The sequence below is a fragment of the Lissotriton helveticus genome, chromosome 1_1, assembly GCF_964261635.1.
Source record: "Lissotriton helveticus chromosome 1_1, aLisHel1.1, whole genome shotgun sequence".
NCBI lineage: Eukaryota > Metazoa > Chordata > Amphibia > Caudata > Salamandridae > Lissotriton > Lissotriton helveticus.
In genome coordinates, this window is record NC_136057.1 from 933,728,351 (window position 1) to 933,747,829 (window position 19,479).

Here is a 19,479-nt window from a genome sequence, read left to right on the forward strand (position 1 = left end):
CTGGTTGTTGTAGGCCATTAGATCCCATAGCAGATGCTTTATTCCTTTAATACATAAACCCCACTGCAAGGTACAAGTTGTTTTTTATTAGTTTTTAACAAAGTCAAGCCTAGGTGTCTGTTATACTAGCGGAGGATCTTCTCGGAACTCTCTACATTCGACTAATAAGAGATCAAATTGCCTACAGACTATTTAAGGTGATACCAAAGTGTATATGAATGGAGACCATGTGAAGGTTGCAATTTTAGGATATTGCTTGTAATTGTGTTTCCAACTGCCCTGTCTTGCTTGTACTTTCCATGAAGATAAAGGTAATTATCCTCGTTATGATTCATAATCACCATTCAAAATAAGTTTGGTCATGCTCTTTATTTTTGGTTTGGATCTACTTTCTTTGGACAGTATTGCTTCACTTCTTATTAGTTGTCATGGATAACAGTTATCTATTTTCCACCTTGCTATCTTGAAAACAACATCAATGTGAAGGAGCCTTTGCAGTTGTCCTTGATGGATGATCGTGCTGGAATGGAATAGAAACTTTGAAATGGGAACCCCATGGCCTTGAGGCTAGAAGAGGAGTATTTTGACTGTCTGGTGATATTATATGTGCCTGGTGGTACAGAACCCTGCAGTAGGGGTTGATAGGAATAGACTGCTGTGGAAGCAGAGAGATCAGATGGAGAGCAGTGTGTTTCCTTTCCTGAATATCTAGAGCTGTGCTAGAATTTGACCCGAGTGATGGCATCATTGGTGAATGCTTGTACCGCTGGTGCAGAATTGAGGGAGGAGGCTACGGAAGTATAAAGTTGTCAAAAGCCCTAATGGTCTGCTGCATAATGCTATTGTCGCCATACCTTTAAAACTTTACTTTGCAGCATATTGGCAAGATAGGCTGCCATATCTAGTACTTAGAGACCTGAATTGTGGAACTCATATTGCATTGAGGCTGAAGGTCTAAGAGGCTCAACACAGGGGCCAGGCAACAGTCTTAGAAGATGGGCTTAAAGGAGAGATAAGAGATGTTTCCTTTTGGACTTTGGAATATTTGGTTTTGCACCACTTAGATGTCCAACATCTGACAACTCTTCATATCCTTCATTCAACAGTACACCAGCATAGTGAAGATTGCATTCACCTACCCACCAGTGAGGCCTAGTGTTGAGTACACTATGTAAGACCTAATATCATTAATTGATCACCACGCGTATTCTTTTTTTTTTTGGGTTGTTATGTTTGAGTTTTTTCTCTTGGTTGATGGATTCTTCTCTTCAAGGACTGATTGTGTGTATTAAAGAAAGAACACACCCAAGGGGAACGTAATCGCAACTCCAGGGAAAAAAGGGAATATAATATATAGCAAATGCAAAGGCAATACTAGCGGTCATCTGATTCTTATTTATTTATAAATTCTATCTTGTGGTGAGAGGAAATTTGTTTTATTGTGTAATGCAAAGGTTATCAATAGTCGTTTTTTTCTTAACTGTATATACGTTCCCATGACCTGGGATAGTTTTCAGCATATATTATTCATGTGTATGTCTTCCTTTCTTAGCCACTATTTATATTGTCATTGTTTTACTTATGCATTCTGTACATTTATTGATACATTGTTTTAATCCCAACTGTTATTCATAGCTTGCATTTCTTTTCTGTTCTTAGCTAATTATGAGATCAGAGGAAGGCAGCCTCAGACACAAGCCACTTATAAACGTGGTGTTCTAAATATTGTGTATATTGGATGGTATCTGATTATAGTGGAAGTACACCCAATCCACCCATCAAAAGTGAATAATTGGTACCATGGCCTAGCAGAAAACGATGTATTTAAGAGAAAGGTAGACTACTCCATATCCTGGAGAAAATAGGTAAAGGAAGTGTTTAATGCTGGATAATTGGCTAAAGTATTGTAATAAAAATAACTTAAGCAAAGGTCAATTATTGGTAACATAAGAATTTGGTTTTGCAATGTCTTAGTAGTGTATCAGTCTACTTGCCTTAATGCTATTGTCCAATATCTATAGGAACATTGGGCAAATCATTTGCAAGTTTTTATGGTATATAACGGCAGGCCATTGGAAATCATTAATTTCCTATAAAATCAGAATATAGATGGTTTTAGTGGAATTAAGGCCAATTGAATCTCAGACATAAAAATGGTGTTCCCTCCATGGAAATAGAAGACTTTACTTTATTCATTGGACGACATATTATTCAACTTAAAATGCAACATTACAAAGTTTCGAAAACAATATTTTGTTAATTATACATATAAGGTATAAACAAGCTAGAGGTGTAGAGAAATTGCCAGATGGGCAATTATAAAATGCATTTGTCCAACTTAAAAAAAAATCCAAGGCAGTGTTGCCGGAGTTGAATGTTTATTATCTCATAAAACATAACAAAATCTGTCCAGCTGCCAACAGTTCTTGCATGAAGCAATTAATAGTTATGAGAAAAAAAAAAAAAACAATGTTGGATGGCCCTTAATGTCCCATCAATGTCACATTAGGCCTGGATGAAATGGTTTTATATTTTTACATAAAAATGAATAGAGTGTGTCCAAATTACCTGTAAACAATCCCGATCCTTGAGAATTACAATACCCTGCAATAGAAATAATCTTTACTGACAAGTCATTCAAACAGCAGCATACTCCAACAACAGTTTTTGACAAGGTAAACGGTCAGCAGGCCCTGGATTAGTTCCTCATATAGCCCTTTGGGCATCTTTTATCTTAGAAACTAAACGAATGTGCCCAACTGAACCACTTTGGATAGGATTATGGCATTTCTTAAAAAAGAAAAAGAGAAATGGACCAGAGTCTTAATATGGTGCCAGTGAATGTGAGGCCGTAACAGCTTACATTGGAGGGACTGAGAACCCCTAATTTAATGCATGGCTAACATTCAAGCATTAAGGGCAGATAACGATGTTCTGTCCATACCTACTTTTAATTTCAAAACCTGGTATATATTTAGGAGAAGGCAGGAGAGGTGCGGTTTACAATGTACTGTAAAATTCACATAGCACTTACTACTTCTATGTGGGGTGCTAAGACGCTTGCCTACGGTGGTAGAATGCTACATCCTGTAGGATGTGTGGTTGGAAGGGGGTGTTGTCTTTGTTTTTGATTCCATGTGGGAAACGTTGCCCGTTTTGCGTGAAGACCACTGAGATGCGGTTATGTTATGGGACGCAGCGCTTATGCAAATCCAGGCACGGCTAGAAAGTTTGGTTCACTCGCGGCTGTGCAGCGCTGCTGGATGTACTCGCTTTGATGTAATCCTGATGAAACTATGCATCTGTTGGAGCTAAACAAACAGACATGAAAATATGCACTGACAGACTGGAAAGCCCCGGATGCCCCAATCATTCGTAACTACAGAGGAACCGATCAAGGTCCAACCTTAACAGGCCACTGGACGGCCCAACATTAAGCGCTCCTGCACTCTCAAGTCCTGAAGAAGACCCCAGCATGAGGCTTCAATCAACCCTTAATCCAGGGGTCGAAACGTAGACCGGATTGTACTTACTCTCTTAGCATAGGAAGCAACCCATCGATACGTACAGATCCTATGCTAAAGAATTATATGGAACTAATGAACAAAATTAGTCTGTAAAGGTTGCATCATCACTGTGATTGTAGTATGGTCACAACATCCTTTACCCAGTCCTCACCGTTACCCAACCACACCCATCCCTCCTAACTGTCTCCTTTCCTTGTCACTTTGAGCGCGTTGAAATATTTTAATGTGTAGATATTATTTGTGAATTGATATCATTTGTGAATTGAACCCACAAGGATGAAATGCGTTACTTACCTGTAACAGCAGTTATCCAGTATTGGTATCTTTCATAGATTCACATGCCTGAATCATTCCCCGTCGTCGGGGTGGGAGTCCCCGGTAAATAATTATAGTAATGTCACATGGACATATACTTAGTACTAGGCCAGAGGCCTCACATTAGTAGCCTATCTAGGTCCTTATGTAAAAAGGACCAAACTTTGGCCAGTAGCCAATCAGCTCTTATCACCCTCCTGACCTTCCTGGAAGGAGCCCTTGTCCCTCAGATTTTCGTAAGCACCGTGCCAAGTAGTACCTACTGAGAAGACTTAGGTGAGCCCTTCCAGGGGAGGTGGGTGGGTTGCATGTGAATCTATGAAAGATACCAATACTGGATAACTGCTGTTACAGGTAAGTAACGCATTTCTTATCCAGGATTATGGGTATCTTTCATAGATTCACATGCCTGAATCAGAATAGCAAGCAATAATGAGCACATTTCTAACATACATCTTGAAAGACATAATAAACTGATCATAAGTTGTTACACAGATTACATGATACTCACAACCTGATAAGAAATGTGCGACAAATTACCTGGAAGGTGGGATGAGAGGAAGAAGGCTCACCTCTAATGAAATAGATGACGTAGGACAGCCTGTCCTACTGCTGCATCCTTCATAAGTTCCGAATCCAAGCAGTAGTGCTTGGTGAACGTATGCAGCGTCTTCCATGTCGCCGCTCTGCAGATGTCGACAATGGGTACCCCAGCAAAGAGCGCCATGGAGGTGGCTACCGCTCTAGTGGAGTGTGCACGAACCTTTGAAGGCAGAGGATGGCCCGCCTGTTGGTGACAGAATGCGATGGCCGATGAAATCCATCTGGAAATGCTCTGTTTTGTCAATGCTAAGCCTTTCCTGGGCCTGCTAAATGCAACAAACAATTGGTTAGACTTCCGAAATTGCTCAGTCCTGTGTATGTAGAATTTGAGACATCGCTTGAGGTCCAATGAGTGCAGAGATCTTTCAGCCGCAGATGATGGATTTGGGAAGAAAGATCTCAGGACAATAGGTTCATTGAGATGGAAAGAGGACGGAACCTTTGGTATAAATTTTGGATTAGTCCTTAAGATGACTCTGTCATTCTTAAACTGGATAAAAGGGTCTTGCACAGAAAAAGCCTGCAGGTCACTCACTCTCCTTGCTGACGTGAGCGCCAGTAGTAGAGCCGTTTTCCATGATAAATATTTAAGATCTGTTTTATGAATTGGCTCGAACGGGTGTTTCATTAGTTGAGCTAGTACCACATTTAGTTGCCATGTAGGTGGTGACGCTCTTACTGGAGGGAAAGTCCTGAATAAACCCTTCAGAAACTGTTTGACCAGTCTGTTGGTCCATAGGGAAGCGCCACAGGAAGAACGTCTAAACCTGGAGATGGCCGCCAGATGGACTTTTATTGAAGCGTGTGCCAGCCCTGAATTGGCTAGGTGGAGCAAATAGGGCAGAATTTGTGCTGGAGTAGAATTGAACGGATGCAATTTCTGAGCCTTACACCACAAACAGAACCTTTTCCACTTAAGGGAATATGTCTTATTAGTACTTTCAGCCCGGGCCCGGGCTAGAACGACTCTGCATTCTTGTGGAAGATCTAGATTGTGGAACTCTCTGAACTCAGGAGCCAAGCCGATAATTTGAGAGATGTTGGATCCGGATGTTGGACTTGTCCCTGGTTCATTGTAAGGAGATGAGGGCATGTCCTGAATAGGATTGGAGGTTCCAGCGATAGAAGGTGTAGTTCCGTATACCAGTGTTGGCGTGGCCACGCTGGGGCTATCAGGATCATAGTACAACTCTCTGCTTTCAATTTCCGGAGAACCCTTGGGATCAGGGGAAACGGTGGAAAGGCGTAAGCAAAGGTCTTGCACCATGTCATCGAAAAAGCATTCCCTAGGGATCCTCTCTGGGGAAGCCAGCTTGCGTAACGTTGGCATTTCGCATTCACTTCCGTCGCAAAGAGATCCAGGTGAGGCTTGCCCCAACGGGAGAACACTGAGTCGAGCATCTTCTGGTCGAGCTCCCACTCGTGGCAAATTGAGCGCTGTCTGCTTAGCGAGTCTGCCAGGATGTTGTCTACTCCTGGGACATACTCTGCCCGCAGAGAAATGTTGTGCTGGAGTAGCCACCTCCAAATTTGCTGAGATTCGCGAGACAACGTCTTGGATCGAGTACCTCCCTGTTTGTTTAAGTAGTGCATTGTGGTGGTGTTGTCCGTCCTCACAAGCACTGGGAAGCTCCTGATTCGGGGAAGAAATGCCCGAAGAGCTAAGCGTACTGCACGTAACTCTAGCAAATTGATGTGGAGTCGTTTTTCCGCCACTGACCACTGACCTTGTACTTGCAATTCCTGAAGGAACGCTCCCCATCCTTCCAGTGATGCGTCCGTGGTTATGACATAAGGAGAGATTGGGAGTAAAAAAGGAAGGCCTTTGTTCAGGTTGTCGCCCAGAATCCACCATCTCAGAGCCTTTTTCATGACCTGAGTGATCTTGATTCAGTCGTCGAAGGATCCTGTACTTTGGATCCACTGATTTGTTAAAGCTTCCTGTAGAGGTCGCATGTGGAGACGACAATGTGGAATGAGAAATATGTTGGAAGACATCATTCCTAGCAACGACTTGAATAGTCGAACCCTGACTCTCTTTTTGGTCTGAATTTGTACGGCCAGGTTGCTCAGCTTGACCTGACGTTCCTTGGAAGGGAAGGCTTTCTCCTGTTGTGTATCCAATGTCGCTCCTAGGAAATTGAGACGTTGTGATGGACGTAGATTTGACTTTTCCTGGTTGAGCGTTAGACCTAAGTTCTCGAAGAGACGAAGGCAGGCGGTAGAGGATTTGGCCACTCCTGTCCGAGTAGGAGCCTTGACAAGCCAGTCGTCCAGGTAGGGAAAGACTTGATGATGATGCTGGCGAAGGTATGCCGCTACCGGAGACAGACACTTTGTAAAGATGCGTGGAGCTGACTTTAGGCCGAATGGTAAGACTCTGAACTGGTAGTGCCTGCCTGCCACTGTAAACCTCAAGAATTGTCGATGACTCTTGTGAATGAGGATATGAAAATAGGCATCCTGGAGGTCCAAGGATACCATATAGTCTTTTGAATTGAGCAGGTGTAATACCTCCTGAAGGGTAACCATACGAAAAGACTGCTTTTTGAGGTATTTGTTTAGGTTTCTCAAATCCAGTATCGGTCTCCACTGCTTCTTCTCCTTTTTTCTGATCAGGAAGAATCGGGAGTAGAATCCTCTCCCCTTTTGTTCTCGAGGAACTCTTTCTACTGCCTTTTTCTGAAGCATTAGCAAGAGTTCCTGTTGAAGTATGTTTAGATTTCTGTGTTGCGCCGGACATGGTGGATTTGGAGGAGGATGTTCCAGAAACTCCAGAGTGTGTCCGAAGCGGACTAACTGCAACACCCAACGATCTGTAGTAATTTTCTTCCAATTGTGAAGGAAGTTGGTAATTTTTCCTCCGACTACGAATTGTGGAGAAGAGGTGGAGGCCAGCTGGAGAAAGCAGTCATTGACGTCTGTTAGTGTCTTTCTTTCCTCCTCTTCCTCGAAAGGACGACTTGTTATATGAGGATTGTCCTTGGTGTTGTTGCCTCTGCTGATATTGAGGTTTGTACTGCTGGGAAGAATTATAAGAGGACTTGTAACCTTGATAGTTGCCACGAGACTGTTGTCCTCGACCTCTGGAGCCTCGAAAGGAATTCTGCTTGAATTGTAGAGAGCCTAGGGCTTTCGCCGTTTCGGTATCCTTCTTAATGCCTTGCAGCATGTCATCAATATGTTCACCGAAAAGGCGCTCCCCATCAAAAGGCATGTCGAGGACTTTGGCTTGCACTTCAGGCCGGAATGCTGTGGCTTTAAGCCAGCCCTGGCGTCTTAAAACTGCTGCTCCCGCCAATTGACGGAACCCTGTGGAAGCAATATCCAGGGCCACCTCTATCATCTCTGAAGCAGAGCGTTCACCCTCCAGCAAAATCTTTTTAACCTCGTCTTTCTGGTCTTCTGGAATCGCCCCCAGATATGGGGCTATATCTGCCCATATCTGTCGATTATAGCGACCTAGTAAAGCCAGAGAATTTGCAGCCCTGATTGATAGGGCGGACATGGAGGAAAATCTCTTGCCAATGGCGTCAAGCTTTCTTCCTTCTTTATCAGGAGGAGCGGTCATTGTCGCTGACGGATTGCTGGACTTCCGCTGAGCGGCTTGAGATATAACTGAATCAGGTTTAGTTTGACCAGTCAAACATGCGGGTGCAGTGTCTGGGGCTTTGTATTTCTTTTCAAGTCTAGCTGGCACTGGAATGAGAGAGAGAGGAGTTTTCATTATTTTTTGTCCTTGCTCCCATATGTAATCGATTACTGGAATGGAGCGAGCTGATCTCTTGAATGGTTCTTTGAAATCATGAAGAAAACAGTCCTTCGTTTCCGATGCTATTTGGATGTTGAATCTTGCAGCCGCTCTTCCTACGATATTATGGAATCCCCCTAAGTCCTCAGGGGTTGAATCGTCCTGTACTTGGTCTGGGGATATTGGATCTGGGTTAGCATTATCATCAGAATCCATATCATCGTCATCATGTATTTCGCCTTCTTCATCCTGGGCCTCATCAATTCCCATTTCTTCCTCATATTCTTCCTCATCCGTTGAATTTTGAGGAGGAAATGTCTCTTGTTCCTGATGCACATCCCGCGGGAGAGGCCGCTGTCGATGTTTAGGAGTTTGGGTTTCCTGTGGTACCTGTACACCAGAGGCAGGAGCAGATGATGGAAATCTTTGTTTATAATCTGAAATTAGAAATTGTAGGTCAGAAACAATTGAAGCTGGAAGGCACACCATAGGTTGAACCGTGGTATGCTCTTGAACTGATTCCTGAATTGTAATTTCCTCAAAATCTTCGCAGTCCGAACTCTCCTGAATTTTGATGTTTAGATGAGAGGGACTTGATGCTATGGGAAACATGGACTGATCTTCTGGATCTTCCGTTTCTAGAAAATGCGTTGGCAACAACTGTTGGACCTTGCTGGGTGAGGTCATCTCTGGTGTGACCAAACGTGACGACATTTTAAAATGTGTATATATACACTTCAATGAGGGAGAGCCTTTGGAGTGTAAATCCCTTGACACGGTGTCTGTAGATGGAGTAGCGTCTACTATTTTTGATGTTTCAGGCGATTTAATTATCATTGATGTCTTCGTCGACGACGACGATGACCTCGCCGACGGCGGCGTCAACACTGTAGCATTCGACGACGACGAAGTCACCGTCGACGGCGCCGTCGACGGTCTCGACGTCGACGGTCCCGTCGACGACGGTGTCCTCGCCGACGAGGAACTCGTCGACGGTTGTATCTTCGTCGACGGTTGTGTCTTCGTCGACGATGGGATCTTCGTCGACGATGGGATCGTCGTCGACGATGAGATCTTCGTCGACGATGGGATCTTCGTCGACGGGGAAGTCCTCGTCGACGGTGGGATTTTCGTCGACGCTGGAAGCTTTGCTTTCGCCGACGATGAAGCAGACGTCGACGGGAGCGCTGTCAAAGGCGACGACGACAACTTTTTGACAGGAATGACAGAAGATATTGACCTACCCATCGTCGACGTGGTAGTAGTCGATGCCATGGAGAAAGTAGACGCCGTGGATGTCGAAATGGAGACTGTCGACAACGTCACAGGCAGGCTAGACGACATTACAGCAGGCTTTTTGAATTCTGTCATCTGAAGAGAAGGCTTGACCTTAGGATGACCCTCAATAGACTTTGGCTTCTTGAGAGGAGGCGCCACAGACTTATCTGGAGATGACTGCCCAGGCCTTTTTGAAGCAGAGTGGAAGCTCCTGAATGAACACTCGCTCTCACCTGAGGAGACTACCTGCTCTTTGTTTTAAGTCTCTGGAGCCACAGAAGCAGTCGCCCTTCCCTGTCCTTCAATGTCTTGACCGGGAGAGTGCGACAAATCTTACATTCCTTGACAGAATGCTGAGGATAGAGGCAATACAGGCAATCTTCATGTTTGTCCTCTATATGTAACCTCATTTTACTACAAGAGGCACAGGGTCTAAAAAGCCCTTTTTTAGGAGTAGTAGCCATATTGACTACCAAAACTTGAAGAATAAAGGGATAAAAGGAGAATATCCAAAGATATATGAAGAAACCTGAGCAGAGCTCAGTGGAGACTCCCTTCAGCACGACGTGCGGTAGAAAATCTGAGGGACAAGGGCTCCTTCCAGGAAGGTCAGGAGGGTGATAAGAGCTGATTGGCTACTGGCCAAAGTTTGGTCCATTTTACATAAGGACCTAGATAGGCTACTAATGTGAGGCCTCTGGCCTAGTACTAAGTATATGTCCATGTGACATTACTATAATTATTTACCGGGGACTCCCACCCCGACGACGGGGAATGATTCAGGCATGTGAATCTATGAAAGATACCCATAATACTGGATAATTCTCCACACCAACTCCATTGAGACTTATGTCCTCTAGGTTTTGCTTGACTCAATGTAGAAATTGATCTCTTGCATCGTGTATAACTTGTGGTATTCATTTGAAAATATTATTATGTATACTGATTATTAAATTGTGTGAATAAATTTCCTGTACTACACAGAAGTAATCTTTAAATAACTCATTAACGTAAAGGTTTCTATGATGAATTCTTTGTTATAATCAATAGACACTGACCATTCTATACATACCTACGGCTAGAAAGTCAGCAGGATATTAACGCCTTGAGTTAATTTTTCATTCATTAAAAATAAAACAGTAACCATACTTTCAAACAACAAAGAGGAATTGCAGTCTCCTAACCACCGAACACCAGGAAGTGAAAAAGGGATGTGCTTGTGGTGAGGGTGCAGAGAGAGAAGGTGGAGTGACGTGGACGCAAGGAGGGGAGAGCTAGGCGTAGAAAAAGAATAGAAAAAAGTGTGAACCACAATGGGATAAGCTATTTTGGGAACACTTCATCCCAGCAGCCCCCTGCTCATTCTGCCGGGGTGGGGGCACTTCTTTGTGTCTTTGCATTGATCTTGCCAGCGTTTGGGTACCCCCGCTCTGCTAGAGCTACGCCGCGCTGAAAAACTGCCAAATGAAAGGAGAATGCAGGAGGAGGCATCATTATAAGAAATAGGTCATTGCCAGGGACCTGAGCTAAAGGCAGCGCGCAAGGAGAAGAATTCCTATTAAGCCAGAAATAAATGTCCTTTTGTGCATCTCGCAGGAAGAAAAGAACGAAGAAGCGACAGAGGCTGGATTGAGGGATAAGCAAAATAACAGTTTAAGCTCTCCCTGAAATACGCCTCGCCCATACTACTGCGAGTCAAAAAGGTGGCTAATGTAAATGGGGGAGGGAGCCTTCATTGAGATCCTCCATTGGATTTCCTGGGCAATCCCCAGCCTGCCAATCCTCCTCATTGTGTATATGCCAATGCTTTATGTTCTATCGTCAGCATGTACGATAGACTAGGCTCCTAGAGTTCTGCTACCTGCAGCACTAAAAAAATGTTAAAAAATATCCCCCCTCTTCCCTCCCCCCAAAAGAAATGGTGTCACGCACAGTAGGACTGTTCGACTGCACCGCGCAGCAGGACCTGGCGCTTGGCAGCCACATGACCGGCAGAGCCTGGACGCCCTGACTGCAGCAGGGAAGGTCCTAAGGAGGCAGAATAATTAAGCAGTGACAGAGGCATCATCATTATTAGATAATCACAACCCTGGGGCCTTAGGAACAGCTAGCACTTGTAATCCCAGGGGGTCTCATTATTTTACAATAACCACGCCTCTTCTCTTTAATTTATTCTCCGTAGGGGTTCGTTTTCTTTCCGCCGGGTGGGGTGATGTTGGGGTGGATGGGAAGGGGGACAGAAAAAGAAGAAGGGGAACGGAAGACTATTTCGACTGCTTCAGCTGTGGTAAGTGAATAATCTGTCTGTTTATGATGTAGCAGACGAGTTTAGACGACATATGTGACTGGGATAAATGACACCAGTGTTTGTGCCACCTAGACAACTAATAGCCTGGGTGTGCCACCGTCATTCGGATGGAGAAAAAAAACCTACATGAATGTTATCTCAGTGCTCTTCTCCCACCAAACAGCCAGACTCAAGTAATCAGCACTGTAATATGAAGAGGAGGCATATGCTGCCACAGGTGGAATGACATAACGTGTATTTGTAAAGAGCACGTTCACTCAAGGGTATCTTTATGCTGAATAAAAAATGTTTATTGTTACACATCTCAGTGGCACTGCCATCCCTCACACTCTGCACCATCACAATCTCTACTTCCCTATAGCCTGTTCGGCTGAATTTATGTTCTATTTATGGTATCTCACAAGTTTACGCAAGCACCTAAAGACATGAAGTTCACACAAAATAAATGTGAGAACTTGTAATAGGAAGGAGAAAAGGATGCCTACGATTCTCACGAGGCAAGGAGAAGAGAAGCAAGAGGTAGTCTGTAATTTCTGTTCCCGCATTCATCATCAATCTAGTTAATCTAATTAAAAGATGGCAATACATGGATAACTTTTTGAAGACCCTTTTGGGTGGGTGGGGCATGGCACCCATGTTTGGCTGACAATTTGGGGGGCACCTAAGGTATACCAAACCTGAGTCCTTTAATGCAGATGAAGTACAATTACCCCTACAGCAACTTGATTGGAGAAGACAGGCAGTGAGCTTGGGAAATCGGCGTAGAAAGTGAACAGCGCATACCTAGCTGGACTCACTTCCTCATAGGCTTAATGTGTGCTGTCAGACAGCAATGTTTCTTGGCATTAGGCCTTTGTCCCATGTAGGCCGTATTTGCAGCCTCCAAGTGGTGTCCTCGCACTGCAATAGATTTCCACCAGTCAAAACGAACGGTGGCTATCAGCAAACTGGAGTGAACACTCAGCTATGCTTGGAAGCAACCAAACTGGGCTCACTTCGCTCCCTTGTATTTTTCAACTATTGTTGACACCTGTCCTGATTTTCCATGCGTTCCGCTATATTCATGAAATGTGCTTACCATACTGTTTGCCATAATAAAATGTCTTCCATTTAATACGATCGAATACCATGGTATTTCAACCCCACCCCTCTCTGTGCCCCAAATACCTCACCAAATAGTTTTGGGGCTAAAGCAGCCCGATTCTCTATGATGGTAATTTGTGTTCCCTTTCACCTGATAGCTCATGCTTTACATTTAGACTTCTGACATATTACTAATTCTGTTTTTGTGCAGCAAATACCACAAACGTACTAGCCTCTAGGCACTTGAACAACAGCTGATAACATTTTGCCCAAGTCAGCAGTACTCAGATCATGGCACTCAGAAAGATCAAATGCTGAGTTGGAACCTGCCAGGAATTAAACTATGGTCCTTGATCAGGCATTCAGCCCTCTGATCTGTTTTGATGACCAAAAACATCTCTCTGACTCTCCCTTTGCAAGCAAGTGTATCTTCTCTAAGCCTACTTAAGCCAGTGGCATACCATAAGCCCCCAGAGTGCAGGGGGGGTTACGAGCTCCAGGGGGGACCGCAGCAAAAGTGCTAGGTGGTGGGCCAGGGAGGAGAGTCCCCTCCACGCACTTTGCAGGGGGGGGGGGCTCAAATTTCGTTAAGCCTCTGTCTTAATCCATAGGTTTCTCTTTTCACAGGTGCTTTACTGGATGCACTCTCCCTAGGGTAGTTATTTTCTCCATACAACCAACATCATAAACGTGAAATCTCTGATGACTGTCTATGCAGGGAGACTATAGGATTATATGACTTTGCAACATCTGAGGTGACTCCTGATATAAGAAACTGGATAGCACCCATCATAACCCTGGCACCTGCCTGATGCAGGTAGTGGAGGACAATAAAGCAAACACTCAGACTGAAGTAAAAAACAACTATCTTATAAAATTAAGTATACGTCTTTGCTGAAATTGAGCGATTTTAAAATTCTAATTTACTATACATAATATTGACTGAAATATTATTTAATTTTAGCCCCTGTGAAAAGCTGTAGAGAGAAGAGACAGCCATTTTAACAGACCAAATATTGGAACTATTCAGAGTGCAGGTGTCATCCATATGATGTGGTTACATCTGTATCACCAGCATAAAGTATACAGACAAAATATCACCATTGCGGCGCACGCAGATGCCAAATACAGCCATCTTTTAGTTTTAAAAAAAAGTTTACAAACAGTATGTGGTTTGTTCTACAAAATTTCAACATTGAAATGTGTAACAGCACGCAATTTCTCTTTAGAATGTAATTCAGGTGAACAAATTGCATCACTGTGTTACTAAAATGTTGCTGATCATATGCACAAAATATCACCATTGCAGTGTTCACAAGCACACAGTATCACCTCAGGGATGCTCAAGGGTATATAATATCACACTTTTGATGCTCACAAGTCAACATATTACCATTGCAATGTTCACAGGCAAGAAATGTCACAATGGGGAGGCACACAGACAGACAATATCGCCATTGTGCTGTTCAAAGGCGTAAAATACCACCGGGTGAAAGTTCACCATCACAACAAATCATCACACGGTTGCTCATAGGAGCAGCATACTATTATGATGAGATTTGCCTTCAATCTGATGCCCATGGCACATAGTACCATCACCACTATTTTAAAGCTCAAGCCACAAACTGTGGACACGTGTGTTTATGGAACAAAATCTCCCAATTCGCTTTTCGATCACAACATGTAATTAGTATGACGTTTAAAGTCACAACATATAGTGGGCTTTCAAGCACTCATATTACACTATAAAGAGGGCGAGGGGAGAAAACATAATCCTCTTGCAGGTTTGGGGAACAAAAAAATTCATCATTTGATGTTGGAGGACACAAGAGACTAACATTATGAACTTTCAGAAAGAAAATGCGGTGCTACAATGTTCCTAGACACACAGGATTTGGCCTGCGGGAAAATTTATCGTTCTTAGGAGGACAACAAGCAAGACGGGCTAGGGTTGCGCACCTCGGGGTGTCAGCATGTTCATCCTAAAGGGCTAGCATCGGCTCCCGTTCTTTCATGATTTAATTTAAATCATGTTTATTCCCTGTCAACTTCAATGTACCTAATAATTATAGAACACAGCAATTTTAACCAGGGGCAATTTAAACTATTCTTTTCTCTTTTGTCAAAGCGGGAGACAAAAACGCCGTCTCTTTGCTTGCTCAAGCTGCTTTTGTGCAAATGAAAGCTAACCTTTCGAGCTTTCAGCTCTGAGATGCTTGGGAGCTTTGTGGCAGTGCTGCGGGGAGTCTCTAATGATATGCAGAGCCTGAATCACAGATTCTTATTTATTTTAAAAAAATAAGACGATTGGTTAGGGGATGTTATTGTTCGTTCTTTCGGAAGAGATGCTACATTAACAGTTGACAACAAAGTATTTTTTTTTAAAAAGCGATATTTTGCTCTTGGAATGCTGTTTTTAAGGTTTCCAAAATTCTATTGTAGCAGAAATTTGCAAGCTAGACATTACCACGAAGAGATGAGGAATAATACAAGAACTGCTGAGGGAGGGTGGTCACAGGGCTAGTTGCCTGCTGCACTAGGAACTGTGGCTCAATGGTTACAAAATTAATTAAGTTTCACTCAGATCTTCTAAAGTAGACCTCCTCGATCACGAAAAAAGAAGAACCAACTGCAAGTTTTTGAGGGAAGGTGGGTACTTACACGTCTTCAGATTGACTGAGGGTGGAGGTGTGAAGAACTCCACTATTGTCCAGGTTGTCTTTCAGTGAGTGAATGCACACCCATACCTTAAGAAAGACAATTACAAAAGCTACTGAGAATTTAGAATGAAGCCGCTGGGGTCTGCTTGAATGTGAGGACGACAGGCCACAGAATGCCTGAAAGGTCTTCACGGACCCCCTAGTGGAACACATTGGAGTCAATATTTTGTGTTCTTTGTGGAAAGACAAGGAGGCAGAGGCATTGATTACCACCAAAAGTGTATCCCTCACACGAGGCCGGCACCTCAAATATGGTAGCGATGCCGGCTATATCCATTTATTTTTTTACTGTTTTATATAACGCAAACTAGATCCCGAGGGGTATTAGGGTGCTTTACAGAAGCTCAACGGAACAATACATTACCAGAGTTACAATGGAGTTAAGCCAACAATAAGAGTTAGAGTCTGATCAAATTAGGTCAATTAAGCATGCCGTAGAAATTACCAGTTCTTAAACAGATGACTAGGTTGGGTGATATAGTTGTGGGTAGCAGGAGTTTCAGTTCTTTTGTGGAAGGCAAATTAAAATACAACAGGAATGAAACAATATCATCTATGAAATTGCACCCACTTCTGTAAATACTTTGACCCCACCAGTGGTTTCGTAACTGCTGCCTCCATTTCACAAATATTCTAGAAATAATTATTTTTATGAAGGTTCTCTGCATGCACATGAACAGCACAAGGACTATCTCTTCATGTGGACTGGCCTCCAGCCAGATACATATGCCTTTATTTACTCCTGAGGAGTAACAACAAGGCACTTCCCACTCCCCAATTATGTGACCAACAATCCTGTGTACTGAACATACTAGCACTGGCTAAAAAAAAAACCAATAAACAATTTGAGGCACCAGGTGCAAAAGTCCAAGCCAACCAGTCATCTTTTTTTGAAAGGTACAAAACTAAGATTCAGTGATGTGGGTTATAGGGACACTGATACTTAAATTGACAAGTACAAATTTAGATTCTATTGTGTTCTCTATAATGATCTACATTATTGCTACAAGTTCTTATAATAGCTAAAAATGATTCGGTGTTATCTGAGCAATACGTTCCAGTGCTCAAGGGACCCTTCGAAAGGGGGTCCCAAAGGGTAGTGCTCTGCATAGAGTTTTAAAGAAGAAGTGTGTGCTGTTTTTGCTGTAGGATAATTTCAGACACAGAGGCCACTCCAATAGTGAATCTCTAAAGCCCGGTGCTTAATCACTGCGACACAACAACATTGCTGCCACCTCGCCCTCTTTCTTTACACAGATCATGGTTTATCTAATACCAGCATGGAGAAGAGCACCTTTAAAAGGAGTTGCACAGATGGGAGGCACGGGAACAGAGTAAAACAAGCATTTACAATGCAACGGTCTCGCCCTTTGAAAAAGTTAGAGCTATTGGCATTGTAAATGACATTTTTATTTGTGTTGGTTTTGAAAATAGATAAATACATGGCACTGTCATTTACAATGCCAATAGCTTAATCTCTCACAAATACCACACACAAACACACAGACCCACACAGAGTCCCACACACATACATACCTACAGAGCCACACGCAGAGCCACACAGACACACAGAGCCACACACTTCCAGTAGTCGGTGGGCAGCGTGGAGCAGACCAGCACCCAGCCCGACAGGGCCAGCAGGAAGGCCACGATCTCCCCCGCCATGCTGGCCATGGTCCCCGGCGAGGGTCACAGGGCACAGGTGTCAGAGCTGAGGGCACGGGTGAGGGCAGAGGGCACCGGGGTGAGAGCTGAGGGCAGAGGGGTGAGAGCTGAGGGCACATGTAAGAGCTGAGGGCACAGGGGTAAGAGATGAGGGCACAGGGGTAAGATCTGAGGGCACAGGGGTAAGATCTGAGGGCACAGGGGTAAGAGCTGAGGGCACAGGGGTAAGAGCTGAGGGCACAGGGGTAAGAGCTGAGGGCACAGGTAAGAGCTGAGGGCACAGGTAAGAGCTGAGGGCACAGGTAAGAGTTGCGGGCACAAGGGTAAGAGCTGAGGGCACAGGGGAAGAGCTGAGGGCACAGGGGTAAGAGCTGAGGGCACAGGGGTAAGAGCTGAGGGCACAGGAGTCAGTGAGGGCACAGGTGAGGGCAGCGTGTTGAGGGCTGGAGGCCTGGGTTGAGGTCAGAGTGCACAGGTGCCAGAAGTGAGGGCCTAGGAAGAGCTGAGGGGTAAGAGCTGAGAGTACAGGGGTAAGAAGTGAGTGAGGACCCGGGGTGAGATGAGATGGCAGAGGATTCAGAGCTGAGGGCACCTGCGAGGGCAGAGAGCAACGCGGCAAGGGACGAATGCCCTGCTTGAGGTCAGAGGGCAGTACGGGGCAAGAGTTGATGACCAAAGGGTAAGAGCGCTATGTCGGAGCCGGGCACCGGTCAGAGCTGAGGGCACAGTAGGGGGTGGAGCAGATGGACGCGGGGCTCAAAAAAGAGCCCTTCTGGCAAACGCACTGGTTAAACTTGGGAAACAGCAAGTGGAAATGCGCGGGTGCTGGGGTGAGAGCAGTGGTGCTGAGGGTGGGCGTCACTGTGGTTTCTTCTTGCTCCAAGTTCTTGCCCCGTGGTTGGTGTGTGCTCTCCAGACCATAGCTTCTCTCCCGCAGTGCTTCTACCGCACCCTCACACACACACACCTGCCCACCAGCGGCCTCCTCACACCACCCTCCCCCTAGCCCCACCTAACAAAGCACCTGGGTCACAAGCAGGGAACAGCGTGCACAACGAGGGAAGGGGGGGGCAGAAATGCACGCACAACGAGGGAAGGGGGGCAGAAAAGCATGCACAATGAGGGAAGGGAGGGCAGAAAAGCAATCACGGAACAGAGGCAAGAAAACGGCACAGACAGCATTGGGGAAGGGCGAAAAGAGCAAAGAGGGGGTATACCTGTAGCAACGGAGGAGGGGCACAACTGGCCGCCCTGGGCCCTTGCATAGAGCAAAAGATGGCGAACGGGGGGGGGGTGAGGGGGGTGCATCGCCTGCAGCGAGGGGGAGAGGTGACGTAGCAGGGGCAGATGGAACTGGGAGCATAAATTGCAGCCGTCGAGATGGGAGGTAAAGGGACGGGGGTGGGTCGGAGCCAGCTGACATCAGGTATCACTAGCAGCGGAGAGGAGAGAGTGCAACCAGCGACTGCAAGAAAATAGGAGGGGCGGGGTGCAATAGAAAAGAAGGGAGGAGGTGAGACGAGCTAAGAAAGGAATGAATGGCAGAGCTCAGAGAAGGGTGAAAGAAAAGGAGGAGTAGAAAAGCAGTGAGGGGCAAAAGGTAGTGAAGGCGGTCAAGGAAATAGGTGAATGAGAGCGCGAGGCACACAGATAGAGCGGTGGAGGAGGGGGTTTAGAGAGTAGGCAAAGAAGGTGCGTTGGGGATATGGGAGAGTGAAATGAGCACGAGAAGAGAGTAAGAGTCCGTGCGCTGCAGGCAGAGGGGCTATGCGCATCAGGCAGAAAGGGGCCGTGGAGTGCTCGCGAAACATCCAGTCCTACTTCAAGTGGGTGTGGTAAATATCTACTCTTTTATAGCAGCCTTCCAGATTCCTATTCCTCAGAGATGGCAAGTGATCATTTTCTGCCTGCAGCTGGGCAAGTCACTAGTGGTTTTGCAAAGGAGTCTGAAGAAACCTGCTTGCTGCTCCCGTCGTCTTCAGGCCAAAGAAGCAAAAAGGCAAAACATTTCTTCCTGTCCCCAAATAAAATGATGACGATAATTACTCTGCAGTATTGGCAGCGGTTCAGCCACATGCACCCAGTGGAGAATGCAGCTCCAGGTCACCGCCGCTCCCTCGATGTCGTCTCCTGGCCCCGGGGCGGCCGCTCCTGTTTTTGAAATCTCCGCTCAGTTAAACAAAGAGCGGCTTCGAGCGCCATTTTGAGGCGAGATCGCCCGTCGAGATT

At 45.1% G+C, this 19,479-nt stretch overlaps 1 protein-coding gene across 24 annotated transcripts in view; it reads right to left on the reverse strand.

Moving 5' to 3' along the window:
- The window catches only part of CELF2 (CUGBP Elav-like family member 2), a 1,322,506-nt gene that overhangs the window by 106,595 nt on the left and 1,196,432 nt on the right, over positions 1–19,479 (reverse strand). For all 24 annotated transcript variants that reach the window (XM_078676914.1, XM_078676806.1, XM_078676874.1 and 21 more), the window contains one exon: positions 2,569–2,604. In XM_078676914.1, coding sequence (XP_078533040.1) covers positions 2,569–2,604 — 36 coding nt within the window. The remainder of the gene's footprint in view (positions 1–2,568; positions 2,605–19,479) is intronic.